The following is a 22,782-nucleotide window of genomic DNA, read 5'->3' as shown; positions in this document are numbered from 1 at the left end:
GCTTAGTTTTGCGGGTTTCTCTAGCTCTGTTCAGCTGCTGGGGTAGGTAAGGACTGAGCAGCCTGCTGATTTCAGAGAGGGTTGAGATTTTAAGGAAGCAGATATTAGCTTCTTCACCTGCTATCAGTCTCATTACTTTAGTGACACCTGAGTGTATGTCTTTCACACTATTGCCTCCTCTGCCTATAACTTTGACATATAATAGGTAATGAATAAATGTTTAATATAATATTATGTTTATAATATTATATTGTATATGTATATACTAATATAATAAATAATAAATGTTTAATATAGTATTTTCTTTCTGAAAACATTTTATAAACTATTTTGTTGATTATTCTCCCTCTCTAAAACACAGCCAATGAATTAGTTAGACAGATTTACTTATAAACTATTTAAGACTACAGTTTTCCCCTATGGGTTCTTTATATTTAAATGGGAAACAGTAATATTTTCAGGAAGTAGTTACTTTTCAAAAGTAGTCCCTTTTCTGAAAACTAATCAGATGAGTTCACCAAAAATACTAATCAAACACAAAATGTCTTCTGATAATGTCATGGGTGAGTTGTTAAAAAATATTAGCTTATTCTCCTAAGCATAAATATGGGGGCATGTAACCCACCCAGCCTAGGTGTCTCCAAAAAAATGAGAGCTAACTCCCCAGGGAAAGATACGTATTTGCGGGATACCTGGTTGTAAGACTTCTCATACTGTTCAGCAACAGATGAGCTTCCTTCTCTGGAAACTTCTAGTATAATTCTTTCTCCCATGTCTGTGAACAGTGACTATCGAGCAATCTAAATTCGTAATTAAAGATTCATTTTTCAGGGGAGGGAAAGCACCTCCCACATCAAAAACAGTGAAGGAATAGAATATTGCTTTTAAGGCTCTTTCTGAAGGTGCTGTTTTGGTGAGCAGGGCAGCAACTTCTATCTGCACGTATTTGTCAATGTGTGTTGTGAGCATGACTGCCAAAAAATGATTAAAGGGATAAAAAAAAAATGCTTTTTGTAGTCCAAGCTTTCTTTAAACAGAGTTCTTACTATAAACAAGGAAAGCTGATGGAATGTTTTGTACTCCTTTTGCCAAACTCTGAAACTAATGAACCCTAATCCGCAAAGCCACCTGGGAATAACAAGGTCTAGTCAGTGGAGTTTCTTTCCTTTTGGAAGAAGTCTCCATTACGGCCCAGCTCAATGCAACAAACTGTAAGACGTCACTGGGTTGTTTGGTTTTAGTAAAATACCTATTCTCAATACATTATAAACTATTTTCATTGTCATAAATATAAGTATTTTCTTTTACATCATATTCATTTCTGGGGAAGAAACTGGTTTTGAATTCTACATATTTCTTCCTGTTGCTGGCTGCATGATTTGGGGTAAGTCTACTTTCCAAAGCTGCACTGCCTCATCTGTATAATCGAAAACCTACACCTCCTAAGACGTGATGGAAATTAAATGAGATAATTCGCATTCCATTAGCGCTGAGAACAGAATAAGCACATAATAAATGAGAGAAGTGAGAGCTATTAATTTTAACAATTACCAGATATAATAAAGGACTGCAGGACTTGGGACAACATGTCACTATTACCAAATTAACCTAGTGATTTAATCTCAGATAGCATTCTTCAAATTTGACAACAATGCAATTCAATGAGTGTTTATTGAACAATTACAACACGCTGAGCCTCGGGCTAAGTCCTGGCATCATTAGTGATGCTGGCTGCTGTCTTAAAGAAGCGGAGTATCTAGCAGGGAGACAGACACACAGACTCCTACCTCCAGTAATGAGCATAACTGCAGTACAAGCTAACTGCTATGTTTACTGAATAGGAGGCAGAATATTTAAGCACTGCATGTATAGTTCCCCTTTTAAATTAAAAAACAACCCTATGAATTAGGTATGGTTATTCTCAGGTTATCAAGGTGAGAACTGAGATAGAGAGAACTTAAACTTGCTAAGATTCATTAGCAAGGTCACCTTGCTAACAAAGCGAAGAATCTAGGATTTGAATTTCTGGCAGTCTTAAAAAGGAGCCAGCAATCTTAACTATTATGCCACTCTGCCTCTTATATTTTTAAATACATACGATAGTAACAGATATTTACTGAGCAACTTACCACCTGTAAGTTGAGGGGGAATAAATCAGACCTATTTCTGCACCCTGGAGCTTGTGGCATAGTAGGAAAGACAAACACTAATCACATGACTGCATGAATATATACATATGAACTATGATAAATGTTAGAAAAAATTGTGTGAAGGTCGCTCAGTCGTGTCCGACTCTTTGCAACCCCATGAACTATATATAGTCCATGGAATTCTCCAGGCCAGAATGGAGTGGGTAGCTTTTCCTTTCTCCAGGGGATCTTCCCAACCCAGGGATCGAATCCAGGTTTCCCACATTGCAGGCGGATTCTTTACCAGCTGAGTCACAAGGGCAGCCCAAGAATACTGGAGTGGGTAGCCTATCCCTTTTCCAGCAGATCTTTCCGACCCATGAATTGAACCGGGGTCTCCTGCATTGCAGGCGGATTTTTTACCAACTGAGCTATAAAGGATGTATAATATATACAATATTATTTGAGAATATATACAGGGCACACAATCAGCTCTGCCCGAGGCAAATAGTGGTGAGGAGAGAAGGCCTTTCACAGGGTAATAGGAACAGGAACAATGGTACAAAACTAGGAACCTGAAATGCCTGGGCATGGAGCACATACAAAGAAGTGGGGGCAAGAGCTGAGGCTGAAGGACTGTGTTGAAGTCACACTGCTAAAGGCATGTGTACTGTGCTAAAGGGTCTGACTATTATTCAGTACACAGTGTTGAACAAAGCATTTTATAATACTTATTCCAGCTACAGTGGCGGAAGAAAGACTTGGGTGATAAACAGTGTTGGGCAAAAACTCCTTCAGACACTAACCTTTGCCGATAATAAAATGCCCCAGATTACTTTCATATCTTTTTCACATTTTAACTGTGATATTCAGTAGAGTATGTGGAATGAGTAATTTGGGGTTGCCTCTACAATGCTCATATCCCTGTTTCTCCTCTGCCAATGTCCCCAATTTCTATTGGTGTGCCATGGGGTTCCCAAGAAGGTGACTCCTCTCCTGGCTTGGGGTGAATCATTTGACCTAGACTGAGTCAATTAGTATATTCCTATTTTCCAGCCACAGTAATTTATGACGGTGAACCTCAGGAATTTTCCTGGGAATGCTGCAACAAAAGGTTCTCTCTCATTTCAGTGAACAGAGTAATGCAAGGAGAGAATTCTCTATAGGTTTCTCATGTTCCTGCATGTCTTAAACAAAAGCACTGACTGCCTTTGTTCTAAATTGTCTTTTCAAGGTGTCTGTATAATGAACAGTCTTGGAAGATTAGACAGATTTTGCATCTGGAGCAAAAGTTGGTTTCCTTAAAGCCTTGAAGTCAGAGATAGCTTTTCCCTCTGGAGTAAAGGGCAGTCATGCTTACTGCCTGTTATAAAAGAGTCAGGTTCCCTAAATTCAGAATGCCTCTCTGGTAACACAGTTGACTGCTAAGTTATCATCCCTCTGAACCTCTTCATATCACTGTGTGGGAATTGGAGTTTGGGTAACCAGCATAAAAAAATGCTGGCTATTCTCATTGGAAGAGACCCTGATGTTGGGAAAGATTAAGGGTAGGAGGGGAAGGGGGTGACAGAGGATGAGATGGTTGGATGGCATCATTGGACTCAATGGACATGAGTTTGAGCAAACTCTGTCAGATAGTGAAAAACAAGGAAGCTTAGCGTGCTGCAGTATATGGGGTCACAAAGAGTTGGACAAGACTTAGTGACTGAACAATAACAACATTGCTGCTGCAGGGAATAAGAAGGTGTCCTTCATCTCAAACTTAGGAGTCTCATGTCTCCTAGTAGCAACCATGAAACTGGCAGATTAGCTTGAGATCTGGCAAGACACCACCTAAACCAAGTGATCAAACAGCACCAAATAACGAAACAGACATTCTATGCTTCTGGTACACAGTGGAGAGCACACAACCAAAAGGTTACCCTCGATCTAGAAGAAGAAACCGAGATAAAACTAAACTACGGGACATTCCGCAATAACACTTGGCAAACGTTTTCTGTACAGGCCCAGATAGTAAACATGTTAGGCTTTGCCGGCTATAAAGTCTCTGTTGCAGCTATGTACCTTTCTGTTGTGTGAACTGGTGTGGCTGTGTTCAATCCAACTTTATTTACAAAAACAAGTGGTGGGTCTTGACCAAAGAACTGGCTTGCCCACCTTTGTTCTGTCCCATGACAACTGTTCAAGAGTCTTTCAAAAATTTCAAAAATGCCAATATCATGAAAGAAAAAAAAAAAGGCAGGATGACTGCTCTAGATTAAAGGGATCTAACACTATATATGACAATAAACTCAATGCTGGCTCCTTGATCAGGTGGTGGCCTTTAAAGTCATCTGGGGTACCACGGAAGAAGTTTGAAGGACTAAAAATTATCCTATATTTATTTTATCAATGCTATGTTTCTTCAGTGCAATAATGGAATTAAGATGTCCTTGGTGTTTATGAGATATACATTGAAAACATGATGTATGAAAATTATTTTCAAAAAGGAGAAAGTAGATGAGACAAAATGTTAAAAACAAAATAAGCTACCTACTAATCTGTATCCATCAATATTATGGGTCTATAGGTGAAAAACAAACCAGAACAGTTAACAGAAAAGAAAACTGATGTCTCAATGGACAACACATAATGGAGATTTTCTGGAAAACCAACTTTTTGAAACTTCAAGGAATATAATTACATTTTATCGTACCAAGAATCACTTCAAAATTTCCAAACGTAAAAGGTAAGATAGATTTTGCCAGGTATGTTAAAATGCCAACACCAAATTGGTTGTCTTGTCTCCATTTCCTGATCTTGAAAAAATAATTCACAGGCAGTCTTTTAATTTTTTGCTAAGGCCTAATCAATAAGCATGATGTTATGCTTGTATCTGCCCTGTCAAAGCCTGTATGAATGTTCAGTCAAAACATGTTTTTGTTAGTCTTAGCATTTTATGAGAGAACCCCTCTATTTTCCCCAAATAGCCACAACTCTACAAGACCCAAACTAAACTCATCAGCTTCCCAGCCCTCAAGTAAGTTCCTTTTCTTTCAGTTCTCACCTTGATTAAGGCAGAAAATGTCCATCTGGAAGAAAATGTCCATCTGGAAGGTATTCCTCTGTTTCCTTGCCTTGTACCAAGTCCTGAGGCTTTTTATCTATTTACTTTCCTTCCCTACCTATCACATTAGTCAGGCCCTTCCCAGTTCTCATTTGGACTGTAGCTTCCTCATGAGTCTCCTCCTTTTTAATTCTCTTTCTCTGTTGACCTGATCTTATTCCCTGACAAAACTGTTCTATGGCGTTCTGCTTCCTATAGTCTATAATCCAAACTCTCTGACATCATATAAATTGCAGCAAACTATTTCTGCACGTCCATCTCTTGCCACTTCCCTAGACATACTATATCCTCTAAACTGCAAGACTATAAACATGCATGCTCTCTCCTTCCCTTTGTACGTGCTGTTCCCTCTGCTCAACACACCCTCTTACAGTACAAGTTCTATCTTGGTTACTCGGTACCACAGGCAGAGCAGTGTTGACATTTTCAGCAAAGAATAAATTTTTTAATTGATCACACTAGGCTTTCCTTAGTTTTCATATTATTATAGAGGGAAGATTTTGACACCTCATGTATGCACCATATTCCAAAAATACGCTAATGAATCTTAATCTTGCACCTTTGTTCAGACCTCTCCTGAGCTCCAAACCTATATCCAACCATGACCTATTTGGAAGCTTGAGACGCTAGAGCAGAAAGCTGGCAGAGCATGCAGCAGGTCTGGGGTTCAAACCACCAGGTACATGGTCTCCAGGCAGCTGGTTCCCCAGACCAGGGACTTGAGAGTCATCTTTGCCAATTGCCTTTCCCTCACTTCTGACACCAAATCCATCCCCCAGTTCTAGTTAGGTCATTAAGAAAGATCCCAAGTAAGTCCGCCTTCCTCATCTCTAGCCATTCCAGGCTCCAATAACTGCAACTGCTGCCCAACTGATTTTCCTACTTTCATTTTTGCTCTCTCCTGACTTTATTCACCACATAGGAACCAGATTTATATTTTCTAAACATAAATATTGTTGCAGTTTTCTTTATCTAAAGCTTCTCTTGTGACTCAGACAGTGAAGAATCTGCCTGCAATGTGGGAGACCCAGGTTCAATCCCTGGGTCAGGATGATCCCCTGAAGCAGGAAACGGCAACCCACTCCAGCATTCTTGCTTGGAGAACTCCGTGGACAGAGGAGCCTGGCAGGCGACAGCTCATGGGGTCAGACATGCCCGAGCGACTGTCGCTCTCCAGTGGTTTCTCATTTTGTCTTGGCAAAATGCCCCAGTTCTCAACAGCCTACAAAAACCCTTCTTCAGCCTTAGGTGAAGGTGCTCCCGGTTGCTCTCAGTGGCCTGCAGCCTCCCCTCAAGCAGCCTGGGTTCAGTTGTCTCCCCCAGCTCCTTCCTTGCCACATGTTGCTACAATGTATAAAAATTCTCTACCCCCAACATTCCTTCCTCACCTGCTTTCACTCCTATTTGGTCTCAGAAGAAATGTAACCTTCTTTAAGAGTTCTTCCCTGGATGCATCCCTTTAAAACAGCTACAGGCTGTCAGTGCAGGCTATTTTCCTTCTTAGCAAGTCATTTAATTTGCAACTAAATATTTGAGAGTTAGTCTCTCTTCCTCACTGGATTGAAAACTCCACTACCAAGTTTAAAATCTAAGCGCTTATCTTCTAGTTCAGTGCCTGTCATAATGTAGACAATTATTATTTTGAAGAAATAAGTAAATGATGCAATCCAAAACAATAGAGGCTAAATGTCTGGTAAGGACAAAGAGAAGCAATAATCAAAATAGACATGACTCAGCATGAAATGACCAAAAGGACTAACCTCAGAAGGTGAGCAAAATTCAGAATATGTAAGCAAAATCACTATGGGCCAAGATAAAATAGAACTACTTGCAATAATATGCATAATTCATGTATTTACATTCTCTCTGATTCTGCCAATTTTCAGAACTCAAGATTAAACTGAGACTTTGGCAGTATAAATTTATGCTTCCATCCTGAGCTTGTGATCTAAAGAAACTATTTCGCTATGCTTCTTTCTTCCCTAAGAACAGGTAACACTTATGTCATGAAAATTTACTGTAACGATGAACATTTAAAGGGGAAAATAGTTTGAAAAGTATAGCATTATCATACTGTAATATGAATGAAATGAGAGAATTAAAAACAACTCTGCCTAGTGTCAGACCAGCATCATTTAAAAAAATAATGTAATACAGAATTTTTCTCACTGGTGATTCTGTTCTAAAACCTATTCAGTAGACCATATGCAGATTAATCTTAATATACACTTCTGTCTGGTCCCCTCACTTCTTTTATCACAAACATTCACTGCTAGTATTTTTAATATACAATTAATTCTCAGAGCTTCTTAAGAAAGACACTAAGATTGCAACTGAGAGCTAAATGGATAAGTACATTGACATGAAAGATACCAAAAGAGGAAATGTAAACAACAGTAAGCCTGTATACAGAAATATGGGATTCCCAGGTGGCACTAGAGGTGAAGAACCCATCTGCCAACGCAGCAGACATAACAGACACAAGTTCGATCCCTGGGTCAAGAAGATCCACTGGAGGAGGCCATGGCAATCCACGCCAGTGTTCTTGCCTGAAGAATCTCATGGACAGAGGAGCTTGTCAAGCTACAGTCCACAGCATCGCAAACAGTCACACATGACTGAAGCCACTTGGCATGCACACAAGCAGAAACACATGGAATTTCATTAGCAATATATGAAGTAAGCAATTTAGAACAAAGTCTCAGTTTTAGTCCTTTTGGTTCATAGACAAAAATCAAGTCATAATACCTAATGCTGATGAGGATGTATGCAATTGGCACTCTCATATTTTCCAGTGGCTGTATAAATTTTTATAACTCTTTAGTAAAAATTTAACTTAGCAATAGGTTTTAAGGGCCATAAAAATATATTTATCTTTTGAACTGGTAAGTCCACGTTTACCAATCTATCCTGAAGACATAATTCTTGCTAAGAAATAAACTTTGTGCTGGAAAGTGTTTAACTCACAGTATTTATAATCACCAAAAACCTGAAATACAATAATGTGAGAATGATTATCACTGTTATTATGAAGTCTGTACTAACAAAGAAAATGGTTATAAAGTATATTAAGGGAAAATAGAAAATAAAACTGCTTATATATTTTTCAAATCCATTCACATATATGTAAGAAAAGAGGCAAAAATTATTTACTAAAATTCTAATAGTGATTATATTAATAGAAGTAGAAAGGGAAGAGCTAGATTTTTGCTTTTTTTCCTTTACTGTCTTTTTCAATGTAATTTTCCTTTTATAATGAAATTAACAAAAGAAATCTTCAGTGGCTCCCCACTTTGTTTAATAAGGTTAAATTTATGAGTGCCATCTCCTATTCAAGGTCCTCTTCAGTCCACCTCTGCTTTCACTCGAATCTTACTCCCTAGTTGCATCCCTACCTTAACATGTTCCCTCCCAGTGAGTCCAACAGTGGTACTCATTTTAAGTTTACTTAGTTGAGTAGACAGTTTTTTTTTCTTTTCGAACATTTCCTGACCCACTGTCTGTGGGATGGAGATATATTTTAGGTGATGCAATGTGGAACTTTTAAGAAAAGTTCTCTTCCCATAAAAAGATTGTTTATGAAACCAGTAACCTATTTGATTTGGAAATACAAAGCTCTGTACTAGTATCACTATCACTACACCAGTAATTTTTTTTTTTTTATTTTGTGGGCAGAAGAGTAATTCATTTTATTTCCAAGGTACCATATATATCAAAATAGGAAGTAAAGTTGCTTCAATTAATCAGTTTAAAGGAGTTGAGGTATATTTCACATCTAGAATTTTGTTCTCTTATTTAATATTCATTCCATTAAAATTTTAAGAGGCAAAGCAAACAAACATTCAATATTGATTTTTCAATACAATAACTAGTAAAGCTAATGACAGGATTATAAGAACTGAGGTAGTATTTCGTGATGGATTTAAGAAACTTCTTTAGCATTTATAGTTATTCAATGCCTATAAATTCTGCGTATGAGAGGCCTTAACAAACAAGTACATTTTACATCTGCATCTGACAATGTGAAACAGTAAATAAATATTTATCACATTGAGGAAAAAGTCCAAACTTTGTGGCCTAATATGCAACTTAACCTATAATCTTCCATAGCAATATCCACAGTATTGGTAAGGTTGTTGGATTCCTAGGATACCCCTCTAAAGCCTATCTTTACATTGAGAATTATCTTATTACATTGAGAGTTCGGTAGGACAGTCTGAGAAAGTCCTGTATCCTAAAAGTTTAGTTGACATATAGAATGGTTTTCAGAATGGGTGATGAGAATATGAAGTCATGCGCAACAGGACACCTTTACACACAAGATATGTCCAATGTGGATAACTGAGAAGAGCTGCTGTCATCCTGGAGAAAATAAAGTCACTACAAAAACAGTTCAGAGCTTTTGCACTTAAGAAGGACTCGAAGTTATGGGTAAAGAAATTTTTAAAAAATGAAGAAGAAAGATAACCACAAGGCCCTGCATGTTCACTCCATGTCTTAGGCAGTACATCAATTACTTAGAACACTAATTCTCGCAACTTCTGTGCCATGGAGGCAGAAAAATGCAATACGCCATGCAGGACTCCAGAAATGGGGGAGGCGCTATATAAAGAGTTTGATCTCTAGGTTCAAATATGTCTGGCCCTTATTATCCATACAACCTTGGGAAAATTAACTAGCTTCTCTTAAGCTTCCATTTTCTCATGTATAAGGAAAGAAGAAAAGTGAAGGTATTGGTAAGTACTATTAAACTAGTAGTAGAAATGTTGGTCACTTACTCGTATCTGACTCTTTTTGATCCCACCAACTGCCCACCAGTCTCCTCTGTCCATAGGATTCTCCAGGCAAGAATACTGGAGTGGACTGCCATTCCCTTCTCCAGAAGTTTTTTCTGATCCAGGGGTCAAACCCAGGTACCCTGCATTGCAGGCAGATTTTTTTGCCGTCTGAGCTATAGGGAAGTCCTTCATCTATAAAGAAAGAAGAAAAATGAAGATATTGGTAAGTACTGCTAAAGTTTCTTCCAAGCACATAATAGAGTTGTATTTCCTGTTTTCATTGTGGCTGGGTGATGCAACATGATTAGTTCTGGCTAAATGAGTTATGACCAGAAGCGAAGAAATATTTTTGAGTCAAGGAAAGAGGAGACTGGCAGGCTACAGTCCACGGGATTGCAAAGAGTCGGACACAACTCTTTGTGACTTAGCGTGCACGCGTACAAGGCGTTTAACTGTCAGTGCAAGATCCCACAGAACTCTTTCCTCTGGCACCACAATGGCCAAATTTGAGATGGGTTACTCTGCCAGAAAAGCTCCTCAAGCAACCAGAATAAACAGAGCCCACCTGTCAATCTAAATTGGACGGGGAGCATGAGCAAGAAATAAATGTAGTTTTAAGCCACTAGGATTATGGGATTGCTTTATTACTGAAGTGTAACCTAGGCAATATAGATTGATAAAGGTAATTTTTATTTTATAGTGTCAGGAAGGTTTAATAAAGTAGTATCAGAAGTATTTTTCACAGTGTCTAGCAAACAGTTCCCAGGTGGCTCTAGTGGTAAAGAACCTGCCTGCCAACGCAGGAGAACTAAGAGACGCTGGTTCGATCCCTGGGTTGGGAAGATTCCCCAGAGGAGGAAATGGCAACCCACTCCAGTATTCTTGACTGGAAAACCCCATGGACAGAGAAGCCTGGCAGGCTACAGTCCATGGGGTCACAAGGAGTCAGACACTACTAAAGTGACTTAGCAACAGTAAATACTCAAAAAGTGACATTTATAAGATAATTATTATATGTTATTATCTTTTATAAGTTAGAATACTGAGGTTGTAAAATCTTCTGTAATGTGCCTCAGGCCACACTCCTGTTGAGTGAAAGAGTTGCTTCTGTAACATGTACACCAAAGACCTGTTTCTTTCTAAAGTCATCTCACTCTCCTCTTGTCATCAAACTTGGCCAAAACAAATCCCTCTAATAATTATTACCTTTTTGTTCATACATGTGCCTTTTTTGTTATTGTTCTAAAACCCTCTTTCTGTTACACAAAAGTTTGACTTAACCTCTATTTCTTCCACAAAGTCAGTTGGAACCAACTTAATTGCAGACAGTCCATTGTACTTCTTTGAAACACAATTTCATGTGATTTTATAAGACAACTGTGTATGGCACGGGGTATAAAGAAAGGAAACGGATTTCCCAGAATCCCTTGCCAGTAGGATTCTGGTTAATTTCTTCTAAGGAGGAATTCCCATGAGCTTTGAAGGCAGAGGAGAAAACAACATACATTGAGGATTTTAACTGCCTCCTGGAAATGACTGAAAGCAAACAGATTGGATGTTAATCATGTTTTTACATTTGGAGGGAGTTTACTATAAACCTGGCCTCACACCACAGCAAAATAATCAACAAACCACTACCATTACTACAAAAAAGTATCAGGCCAAACTAAAGAAGTCTTTGCTGTGCAAGAGGTAAAACAATTCCTGAGACACCAAACTTCCACGAACAGGAGGCAAGCTGTAGTTTAAGGAAGACACAATCACTGCACTCACTAACAGGGGAGTAATGACAAGGAGGAAATTCTAAAAGGTGAAGGCAGCTTTCAGAGAGAAAAAGGAAATGCAATTCCTCGCAGAAAGTGCCTCCATGACTTCTGTGCACGTGTATGTGTGTGTCCTGGAGTGCGAGTGAGACTGTTTAGTACAAACAGTACTGTTTGTACATGGGATGGATGTGTGTGGAGGGATGGACAATTTATCTTTTAATTTCACAGAGTCTCAGAACAAGGAGAACCATGTCTAGACCTGAAGGAGCATTGATGTGTCTCCTAGATATTTTGGAGATTGAGTTGGTTGTAATGACTGGCTGGTTCTTTGGATTTTCATCCATGCAGAAGGGCTGAGTGTGTTTTCTGCAGGGTAAGAGAAATGGGGAAAAAAATGTATTTGGCAAACAGAAGGGCATGCTGTAGAAAGAACAATGTTATGTACTCATCAATTCCTAGTTCATCTTCCTTTTCCTGGGCACACTGGAAAACTACATTTACAGACTCCCACAAATGTTACTGAGTTCTGGAATGTGAGCAGAAGGGACAAGAGTTACTTCTGTTACTAAGGCGATTAAATATCTATGAACTCTGCACACACTTTTTTTTCTTTTTCACTCCTGAGATTAGAAGCCACCTTTTAGATGACATAGTTGAAAGATGGAAGCAGCCTGAGACCTGAATCACTGTTTGGACATTTCTACCTATAAATCCTCCTCCAGCTGCATTGGACTGTGACAGGAGTGGGAAATAAACTTTATAAATGAAGTCATTAATATTATGGGGCTGTTACAAAAGTTGTCACTAATGATTGTGATCGGACTGGTCATACTTATTGAACAGGACAAACCAGGGGAAATTGGAACAAAAACGTCAGTGAGATCTTTAGGGCTAAAAAGCAATCATGGCAATCAGGTTAAGATTTGGCTGTTTGCCAAATACGACAGTAAACTCAAACGTAGATCTGAGATCAGAAAACTGGTCTGGCATAGTGATGTCTTAATTTAGTTGCTAGTATATATGTCTGGGCTCCAGTTCCGAACTTCAGGTAAGAAACAGAGTCTTTGTAACTTTGCATCCCAGACACACAGTGGAGAAATGAGATGAAATGTCCAAACTGAGCATGAGCTTCAGGCTGTTTCTCAAAGCAGAGCAGATATGCAAGAGGAGATCATTTTGGTTGTAGAAAGTTAGTGAGCAAGTATCTAGACCCAGACTTAGGAAGCTGGGTTCTCAGGACCAGTGAGACCAGGCCAGCTATGCTCTGCATGCCACAGCAGTGCTAATCAAGAGACATTTCACAGAGGTCCCTCCATTCCTTGGCCTGGGGTCACAGCAGGTTACAACATCTGATGGAAAGAGGCTAAGTATAGAGGTCATGTTAGCCAAGTTATTAGATTAAGAGATTATGCAGGTATACCCAGATATAGCATATTTGTAATATCTTTTAAAATGACTACTTAACTTTGTATTATTTTTTACTTGATAACATATGTATGCGACTTAGCATGCATGCGTATATATGTTTTAAAATATCATAAAACATAGGAAAATACTATCTAAATAACTGAATCTATGGTTTTTCCTGTGGTCATGTATGGATATGAGAGTTGGACTGTGAAGAAGGCTGAGTGCCGAAGAATTGATCCTTTTGAACTGTGGTGTTGGAGAAGACTCTTGAGAGTCCCTTGGACTGCAAGGAGATCCAACCAGTCCATTCTGAAGGAGATCAGTCCTGGAATTTCTTTGGAAGGAATGATGCTAAAGCTGAAACTCCAATACTTTGGCCACCTCATGCGAAAAGTTGACTCATTGGAAAAGACTCTGATGCTGGGAGAGATTGGGGGCATGAGGAGAAGGGGACAACCGAGGATGAGATGGCTGGATGGCATCATGGACTCGATGGATGTGAGTCTGAGTGAACTCTGGGAGTTGGTGATGGACAGGGAGGCCTGGCGTGCTGCGATTCATGGGGTCACAAAGAGTTGGACACGACTGAGCGACTGAACTGAACTGATATGTCATTAATCATAAAGAAATCCAGGAATTCTTCAAATAGATTAGTGATGATTTATGAAACTAAATAAAGAATATGCTTGCAAAAAATAAAAGATTCAATCATAGATATAACTAGTAATAAATGAACAAAGGTATTCACTTTTCAAAATTTTATACTACTTAGCACTGAAGAGACAGGTTTGCAAAGTGATTTCCCAAGATAATGAAAGAGGCAAAGAGAATTTTATTATCTAGCACCTATATAGGGAAGATGGAAAAATATAGAACACTTTCTATCTGGTGAAATAAACATGTATCTGTATGTACAAGCATATGGGGGCAGACAAAGCAGATGGGAAATTACTAGATGAAAAACTCTAAAGGAACAAATCAGGAAAAGAAACAAAGCCCAGAATGTTATATTCCAGAAATAATTGTTTTTAGTGGTTACTGAACTCTTTCCACAGGAAAATGTACTAAATTTTACTAGATTTTTACAAGCACAAATTCTCTATAATCACACACACAAATGACACTGCTTTTATATGATAAAAATTTTAAAACTGATTGATTTATTTGTTCTTAATTATTTTTTAAGGGTTCTCTATGTCCTGGCATTGTGAAAGTATTACCAAAATAAAAGGAAGGAAGAAAATTACATGATTCTAAAAGAATTCTCTAATGTAATAAAGACACTCGACACATCAGAAGAGGCCGTTAATAAGCAAAGCAAATGTATTTAAAAGAATTGGTCATTAAGCTTCAGTATCACCTCACAGAAAACGTATTTAAAATATATGTCTGTGGAGGAAAAAGTGATAAACATTAAGAAAACAGATTTACCTTAAGAATAATAGATATAGAGTAAATAGTAGCAGAGGTTGATGAATCAGGGAAACAAATACAATAGAGAATCAGCAAAACTAAAAGCTGCAGAGTCTAAGAAAACAAACAAATTTCTAGCAATCCTAATCAAAAACAAACAAGAAAACGTCCTGAGATAATAGCAAAAACGAAAAAAGACAACAGACAAAGATTTTGTAAAGACTACAATAAATATTTTAAAAATAAGAGGAAACATTAACATTTTTATGCTAATTAAAATAGACTATTTTCTAGAAAATATAACATCAAAAAATTAAAAATAGAACTACTATATGATCCAGCAATTCTACTTCTGAGTATACACCCTAAGAAAATAAAAGCACTAATCTGAAAAGATACATGCACCTTAGTGTTCATAGCAGCATTATTTACAATAGCCAAGACATGGAAACGACCTAAGAGCCCTTCACCAGACGAATGGATAAAGAAGCTGTGTGTACACACACACGCACCTATAATGGAATACTATTCAACCATAATAATAAAGAATGAAATCTTGCCATTTGTGACAACATGGATGGACCTAAGAGTATTATGCTTAATGAAATAAGTCATACAGAGAGAGACAAATACTCTCTTATCGCCTGTATGTGGAATCTAAACAATAAATGAATAAATACAACAAAATGGAAACAGACTCACAGATACGTAGAACAAACTAGTGGTTACTAGTGGGGAGAGGGAAGGGAGAGAAGAAAAGCTGTGGATAGGGGATTAAGAGGTACAAACTACTACATACAAAATAAATATACTACAAGGATATATTGTTCAGCACAAGGAATATAGCCAACATTTTATAACCTTACGGATGGAATACAATCTATACAACTTTTGAATTACTATATTATGTATCTGGAGGTAACATAATATTAGAAATAAACTATATTTTAATAAAAAACTAATAATTAAGAATTAACAAAAACATGAATAGGACTACAAGCCCAAAATAAATTGAATAAGCAGCTAAAAAACAACTTGCCAAACAAATTTAAAAAGCAAAACAAAATTAAAAACACATAAATCAGTAAACCTCACTAGACCCAGACATGTTTATAGATATATTCTATCAAATAATGAAGGCACTGATAACCCTCATCTTAAATTGTTTCACAGAATAGAAAAGATTCTCCTCGGTCCATTTGATTAGGCTAGCACAACCTTTATACCAAAAATTGATTAAACAAAACATTTTATTAACTTAGATGCAAAAATACTAAGTAAAATATCAGTCATGCAAAACTTTCAAGGTATTTAAAAACATGTATCAAGGTCAGGTTCAGAATTGGTTTATTCCACTGAGGCACTGTTGCTTTAAGATTAGAAAATCTATGAATGTAACTCTCCACAACAAATGAATATGGGAGAAAAACCAGGCAATGATCGTAACCAATGTGAAGGAACATTTAACATTCACTCAAAATAAAATTCCTAGCAAAACATGTTTATAAAACATACCTACAAAGCACTGAAAGCAAACATCATAAACCTAATGACTGTATGTATGAAAAAAACACATATGAAAACATACGGACACTAATTACTTCCATGTGAAACAAAAAACAAGAAGCAAATAATTTACATGTTCATTTTCAAGATTGTATCAGAGGTCTGCTATGTGCCTGGTATTGTGAAAGAATGACCCCCATCCCTCACCTCCCCAAAACAAAAAGAAAAATGCCATGATAATATATAAAAATCAAATGTAGAAACTTTCCCTTAGGAAGCAATGCAAGAAGGCATGCTATCATCATTTCTATTTAACATTATACTGGCAGTCCTGGAACATAGCACAAGAGAAAAGAAATTAAATGATAAGAGGCTTGAAAGGGAATAAATCATTCTCATTATTTCCAGATGATATGATTGTCTACAAAGGAAGTCAAAGAGAATTGCTCAACAAAATATTAGAACTAATAAAAATTTGACAAGATTTTCAGATATAAAGTCAACAATAAAAATCAGTTTCAACACTAAACATCAGCAACAAAGTTTGAAGATATAATAAGTACTCCATTTATAATATCTACAAAAAGGAGATCGAGAATAAAAATTATAACTTGGGGAATAGTTAGAAGAAAATTATAATTTTTTAAAAATCAAAGACATTAAAGAGGATCTGAGTAAATAGAAAGTTACATGATGGTCATGGATAGAACACCATGTTCATGAGATTAATTCACTTTAAATTCTAAGTAAAATTTCTCATAAAACTTGACAATATTTAATTGCAAAAGCAAAGGACCAAGAATGGCAAAGATAATTTTCAAGAAGAAAAAGTTGAAGAAATATACACTACCAGATTTCACTAATTAAGACACTGGGGTAATGAAATAAAAGAAACACATAGAAAAAGCAACAAATAATACAGTACAGAAACAGACATAAAAACATTTGACATATAATGGAAATACTATTTCAAAAAGTGGACAAAAGATGAAACTGTTGAACAAGTACACTGAGTTGACTGATTTTCATCTATAAAATGAGGATCCTACTTTATGTTATACATAAAATTCAATTTCAAATGAACTAAGACCTATATATATGCAAAGCAAACTTTAAAACTTTTGGAAAATAATAAAAAAGACTTTTGAACTGACCTCAAAGTAGGTGAGGATTTCTTAAACAAGATGTAAAAAAGCACAAAACTCCAAAATCGATGAATCTAAGTCCACTGAAACAAAAAGCTTTCAAACATTAAACAACACTGTATTCAGTTTGAAAAAAAAAAACCCAGAAAATTGGGTGGAAGTATCTGGAATACATATAACTGACAATAGATAGCAAACTCTCATAAATCATTAAGAAAAAATTAAAACAACCAAATAGCAAAATTTGCAATGGTAGGAGAAACAGCACATAGATTAATAATCAAAAATATGACCAAAGTTTAATAAACATATGAAAACATAAACACATGAAAAACACACTGCCCATGTGGTAGGCTATATCACAGTGAAGGTACAAATTAACTCAGAAATCTCAGTGGTGTAACAAACCAGAGGTTTAAGTCATGACACAGATCCAATGCAAGTAGACAGGCAGCTCCGTAGACGCATGTTCCACTGTCTAGTTAATGTGCTATGATGCTAAGTCGCTTTAGTCGTGTCTGACCCTGTGCGACCCCATAGACGGCCGCCCACCAGGCTCTCCCGTCCATGGGATTTTCCAGGCAAGAGTACTGGAGTGGGGTGCCATTGCCTTCTCCAATGTGCTATGAAAAAGGGCTGAAAAAGCCTTTGAGAGTTGTCATACTGCTCGCAGCCTATTGTCAAAAGTAGTTGGCTGGCCTCACCTACCTGCAGTGGGGCTGGGAAATGGAGAAACACAGGATATTCAGTGAAAAATAATTGTCTCTGTGATGACAAGAAATTAGAGAAACTCAAACTAAGGCAATAGCAAGTTGTTTCCTACACTCATTTGATTGGGGGAAACAACCACAAGAACTCTGATATTACCAAGGATTTCAGAGAATGTGAAAAATGGAAACAGTCACACACAGCCGCTGAACATGCAAACTGGCCCATTTTAAGAGCATTTGTAATACCTGGACAAAGATGTATCTACATATGATCCTATTTCTATAGGTGCAAAGGTATCATGTTAAAATTACTCGCGTAAAATGGATCTGTAATAGCAAAATACTGGAAGTCATCTAAATATTGGAGACAACCCAAATAGAAAAATCTAGAATATCTAAGTAAACTGCATTATATATTCTTACTGAAAGTGAATATTGATAGGACACATTTTATTGAACAGGAAAAAGAAAACTGCAAAAGGTGATAGACTACATTTTAATATACAATTGTAAAACCTACAAAATTATGATATCTATTATATATACATACAGGCATTCAATTAATCTATAATAACATGTGTTGAAATTGTAAACAATTTCAAAACAGGGAGGAGAGATGGTATGTTAGGGTATATTAATCATAAAACAATTTTTCTCTTTAATTCTTTTATAGGTCATAAAACCTAAAAAATAAAAGTGTTTAAAAATTACTCTTTGGTTAACATTTATCAAGTAAGGCTTTTTATATTAATGATAATTAGAAGCAGTTTCAAAATTTCAGAATAGTTAATATGGTATGACAATATATGAAATGTTATGATTATTAGATAATATATATATATTAACTATAGTGTCTGGCATTGATCAGTATTAGCAATCATCACTATTACTGCTACTACTACTGTTACTTTTACTAAATAAGCACACAAGCTAAGCTGATACATGGAAACACATACTGAAACAACATTCAGTGGAAAAGCAGAATACTAATTAGAATGTTTTATAAATTAAAGCAACCACAAAATACATTCATATCCATTAACAATGACTTTAAAATAACTTTGAATCTTGGTAAAATTAAATGTTTATTAAATGACTTAATTTGTAAATTTAATTATACTGTCACTAAAATCTCTCAAAATTCTACATTATTCTAAGTTTCTAGTTTACTTTGCTAATAGGCATAGGCATTTAAAAAATTATTTAAGAAACTACAAATGTGACAACTGGTTTCCTTTTGAATAAAATCTCCTTCATAAATGATGCATGATCCCTGAAGTCATTAACCTCTGAAAATAAAAATAATTTAACAGTTGCTTCTACTACATAACTGTTTACTTGATAACTGCACTATTTTTATCACACATTTTATAGTTAATATGACTTGGTTTACTAAAAGAAACATTTATAAAAGCACTAGGAGAATTTAGTGACTAAAACTATTATGTGCTTCTAATTTTAGTTTTACCAACTGAGCTATCAGGGAATCAGAAAGGAAACAGGTTATCTTGTATTTTACACCTTCACCCAGCACTGAATTAATTGGACAGTCCTTCTTATACAATGGCCTGAACTTTTTTTTAAACCAAGGTCAACAAGAACATAGCAAGTTAAGTGGGAAGTCTAGGTCATACACCAAGGAGAGAGAGAAGAAAGAGTTTTTTTTTCCCCCTCAGTTCCTGGATCCTCTTCAGGGTTTATATTGTGACCAATGAATATGACCTATGAGGCTTATTTACAGCCACTGGCATTTGTATTAGGCAGAGGAAGATTTTGTCTCTTCTCAGATCATGATCATACTAGGTTACAAGAAGCTATGTCTACGTTTTACACCTCTTTAAAAATCTGTTTAATGTTCCCTTCTATTCATCTATTCCAGTTACTTGTTTGCATATGTAGTCTATCCAGTATGGGGCATGAAATGGTTATATGAGCATGTCCTTGAACTAACAGGGCTGGTGATCATTGCTCATCCAGGAAGTATCATGGCACTGTGTAATGAAGGTATCATTTATTTTTTCCAGCAGACTCAGGTCAGGAAGAGGTTTTCCTATGTAAGGGAGAGAAATACAATCCTCCCCATTGCCTAAGAGCAGAGACAACAGCTAGCAGAGGGAACACAGATGGGGACAGATGGCTTAGACTAGAGAGACATCTCCAGAGCCAATGGGACACATGCCATTTCTGGATTACCATTTTACATCTCTAGCCATATAGGGATCAGAAATATGTAGCTGTCCAAGGCACATACAGCTGTAACTAGAGCTGTCTGAGAAAGACCGCTATGGAGGCCAAATGAAGTAACATTAGTACCAAGGATACACATCATTCTCACAGCTCCCTAAGTCATTCTAGAAAGGACACACCATCCACATTTTGTTTTTTATATCAACTACATTTTGAAGGTGTTTTCAGCTTCAGCTTTCAAAGATCAACTGCTGGAAAAAAGATCTTTAATATGATCTGGGTGAAAGAGTTAGTGCCTTATAATCTTGTGTAGCTCACATGCTCTGCCTCGTTTCTGGGGATTTGAAACTACAAGGATTTTAATCACGTCTAAAGTAAGCAACGCTAAGCAAAGATTAGCGTGCTCATGTAAATTTAAACTTGCTCATGTAAGACCACAAAAAAGCTAAAGTCACAAACTGCAGATTAACCAAGGAAGCAATTTCTCTATTTAATTAGCTTGGTCATGAACAATACAGTGAGACTCACAGAGGATAATCAATGCATATTAATTACTGATTCTCTATATGCCTGAAATATTCCAAACTGGATTAATTTGATAAGAATAAAAGAATCCCTTCAAACAATTTTTATGACAGGTTTCAAGATTATCTTCCGTTTAGAAAGTGATTCATCTAAGGTCTCTTCACCTAAAAGTAGGTATACCAATAAAAATGAAGATAACAAGCAAATGTTACCTAAAAATGTTTCTCAAATCCTATATTTTTCAATGCACTTGTTTTGGTGAGCATATTTTTGACAGTAAAGAAGATTTCTTCTAGAGAACTAAAGTTATGTAAGTTTGTATAGAAAATATATTAATGAAAAAGATTTTTAAAATAGTCTGATCTGGAAAGAAAAGCATAAAAATTAAAACAATTTTCCAGAAAAAAAGGTGGAAAAAGTTTCATAAGATTTTTTAAAAATTAAAAAAAACAACTGTAGACTTTTACTGTAAGATGCTAAGTAATGACTCACACTTAACTTGATTTGCCTTTAAAATTAAAGTCAAAATCATTTTTATAATAATGTGCAATTAAAACTGAAGACAAGAAAATTGCAAAATGGTGAAAAATCAAGAAAATCTAAATAAATGGGGAGATACACACTGAGAAAAAAAATAAAATAAAATTTTGCCCAAAATGTACTCAAGAAAATTTGGAGAAAATTTTGTCTTAGAATTGGAGAAAACCAAAAGGTAGCTCTATAAATGTCACAGGACTTCCTTGGTGATCCAGTGGTTAAGAATTCTCCTGCCAATGCAGGGGACACAGGTTTGATCCTTAGTCTGGGAAGATTCCACATGCCTCAGGGTAACTAAGCCCGTGCACCACACACCACAGCTGCTGAACCTGTGCACAACTACTGAAGCCCATGGGTTCTAGAGCCTGGGCTCTGAAACAAGCCACTGCGGTGAGAAGCCCATGGACCACAGCTAGAGAGCAGACTCCGCTCACCACAACTAGAGAAAGCCTGTGCACGGCTAAGAAGATCCAAAATAGTCAAAAATAGATAAGTTTAAAATATACAGTGGCCAATTAGGAATATCATATACACCTAGTATATAGTAGAGTGAGTGAGTGAGGTTGCTCAGTCGTGTCTGACTCTTTGCGACCCCACGGACTGTAGCCTACCAGGCTGCTCTGTCCATGGAATTCTCCAGCAAGAATACTGGAGTGGGTTGCCATTTCCTTCTCCAGGGGATCTTCCCAACACAGGGATCAAACCTGGGTCTCCCACATTGCAGGCAGACGCTTTACCCTCTGAGCCACCAGGGAAGCCCAGCATATAGAAGAAGTTCTACTTAAAAGATGTAAGATTTGGAAAGGGGCTCTAAAATTAATGCAATCACTCTTCTGGGTGTATCAAACAAATTCTTGCAATATATTTCCAGTCAAATGAGTTTTTCTTCTCAGTAGCAAAACAAATATGTGCATTTTGAAATTATCTTAATAAGGAAAACAAAATTTTACACATTATACCCTTTATTCTATCATATGTATGATAGTTCATATCAAAAAGTCTTAAAACAGTACATGCTGGAGAGGGTATGGAGGAAAGGGAACCCTCCTACACTGTTGGTAGGAATGTAAACTGGTACAGACATTATAGAGAACAGTATGGAGGTTCCTCAAAAAACTAAAAATAGAGCTATCATATGATTCAGCATTCCCATTCCTGGGCATATGTCTGGAGAAAATCATAATTCAAAAACATACATGCACCCCAATTTACAACAGCCAAGACACAGAAGCAACCTAAATGTCCATTGACAGGGGAATGAATAAAGACGTGTGTGTGTATGTATACACATAACATACAGCAGAATATTAGTCATAAATTTTGCCATTTGCAGCACATGGATGGATGTGGAGCTTATCATACTAAGTCAAGTAAGTCATACAACAGAAAGGCAAATAATGTGTGATATCACTTATGTGTGGTATCTAAAAAACGATACAAATGAATTTATTTACAGAACACAAACAGACTCACAGACTTAGAAAACCACTTATGGCTACCAAAGGGGAAAGGTAGGGGTGAGGATAAGGAGGTTGGAGTTAACATATACACACTACTATATATACAAAAG

At 36.6% G+C, this 22,782-nt stretch overlaps 1 protein-coding gene across 16 annotated transcripts in view; it reads right to left on the bottom strand.

Annotated features, from left to right (window-relative positions):
* Nucleotides 1–22,782, bottom strand: part of FAM13A (family with sequence similarity 13 member A) — a 340,765-nt gene that overhangs the window by 144,777 nt on the left and 173,206 nt on the right. For 9 of the 16 annotated variants that reach the window (XM_060416890.1, XM_060416884.1, XM_060416886.1 and 6 more), the window contains exon 7: nucleotides 10,014–10,205. The exons of the other annotated variants lie outside the window; for them this stretch is intronic. In XM_060416890.1, coding sequence (XP_060272873.1) covers nucleotides 10,014–10,205 — 192 coding nt within the window. The remainder of the gene's footprint in view (nucleotides 1–10,013; nucleotides 10,206–22,782) is intronic. 16 annotated transcript variants of the gene reach the window in all.

Source organism: Ovis aries, chromosome 6, assembly GCF_016772045.2.
Source record: "Ovis aries strain OAR_USU_Benz2616 breed Rambouillet chromosome 6, ARS-UI_Ramb_v3.0, whole genome shotgun sequence".
NCBI lineage: Eukaryota > Metazoa > Chordata > Mammalia > Artiodactyla > Bovidae > Ovis > Ovis aries.
The sequence above is the reverse complement of the archived record's forward strand: the minus strand, read 5'-3'. Positions and strand labels throughout refer to the sequence as shown.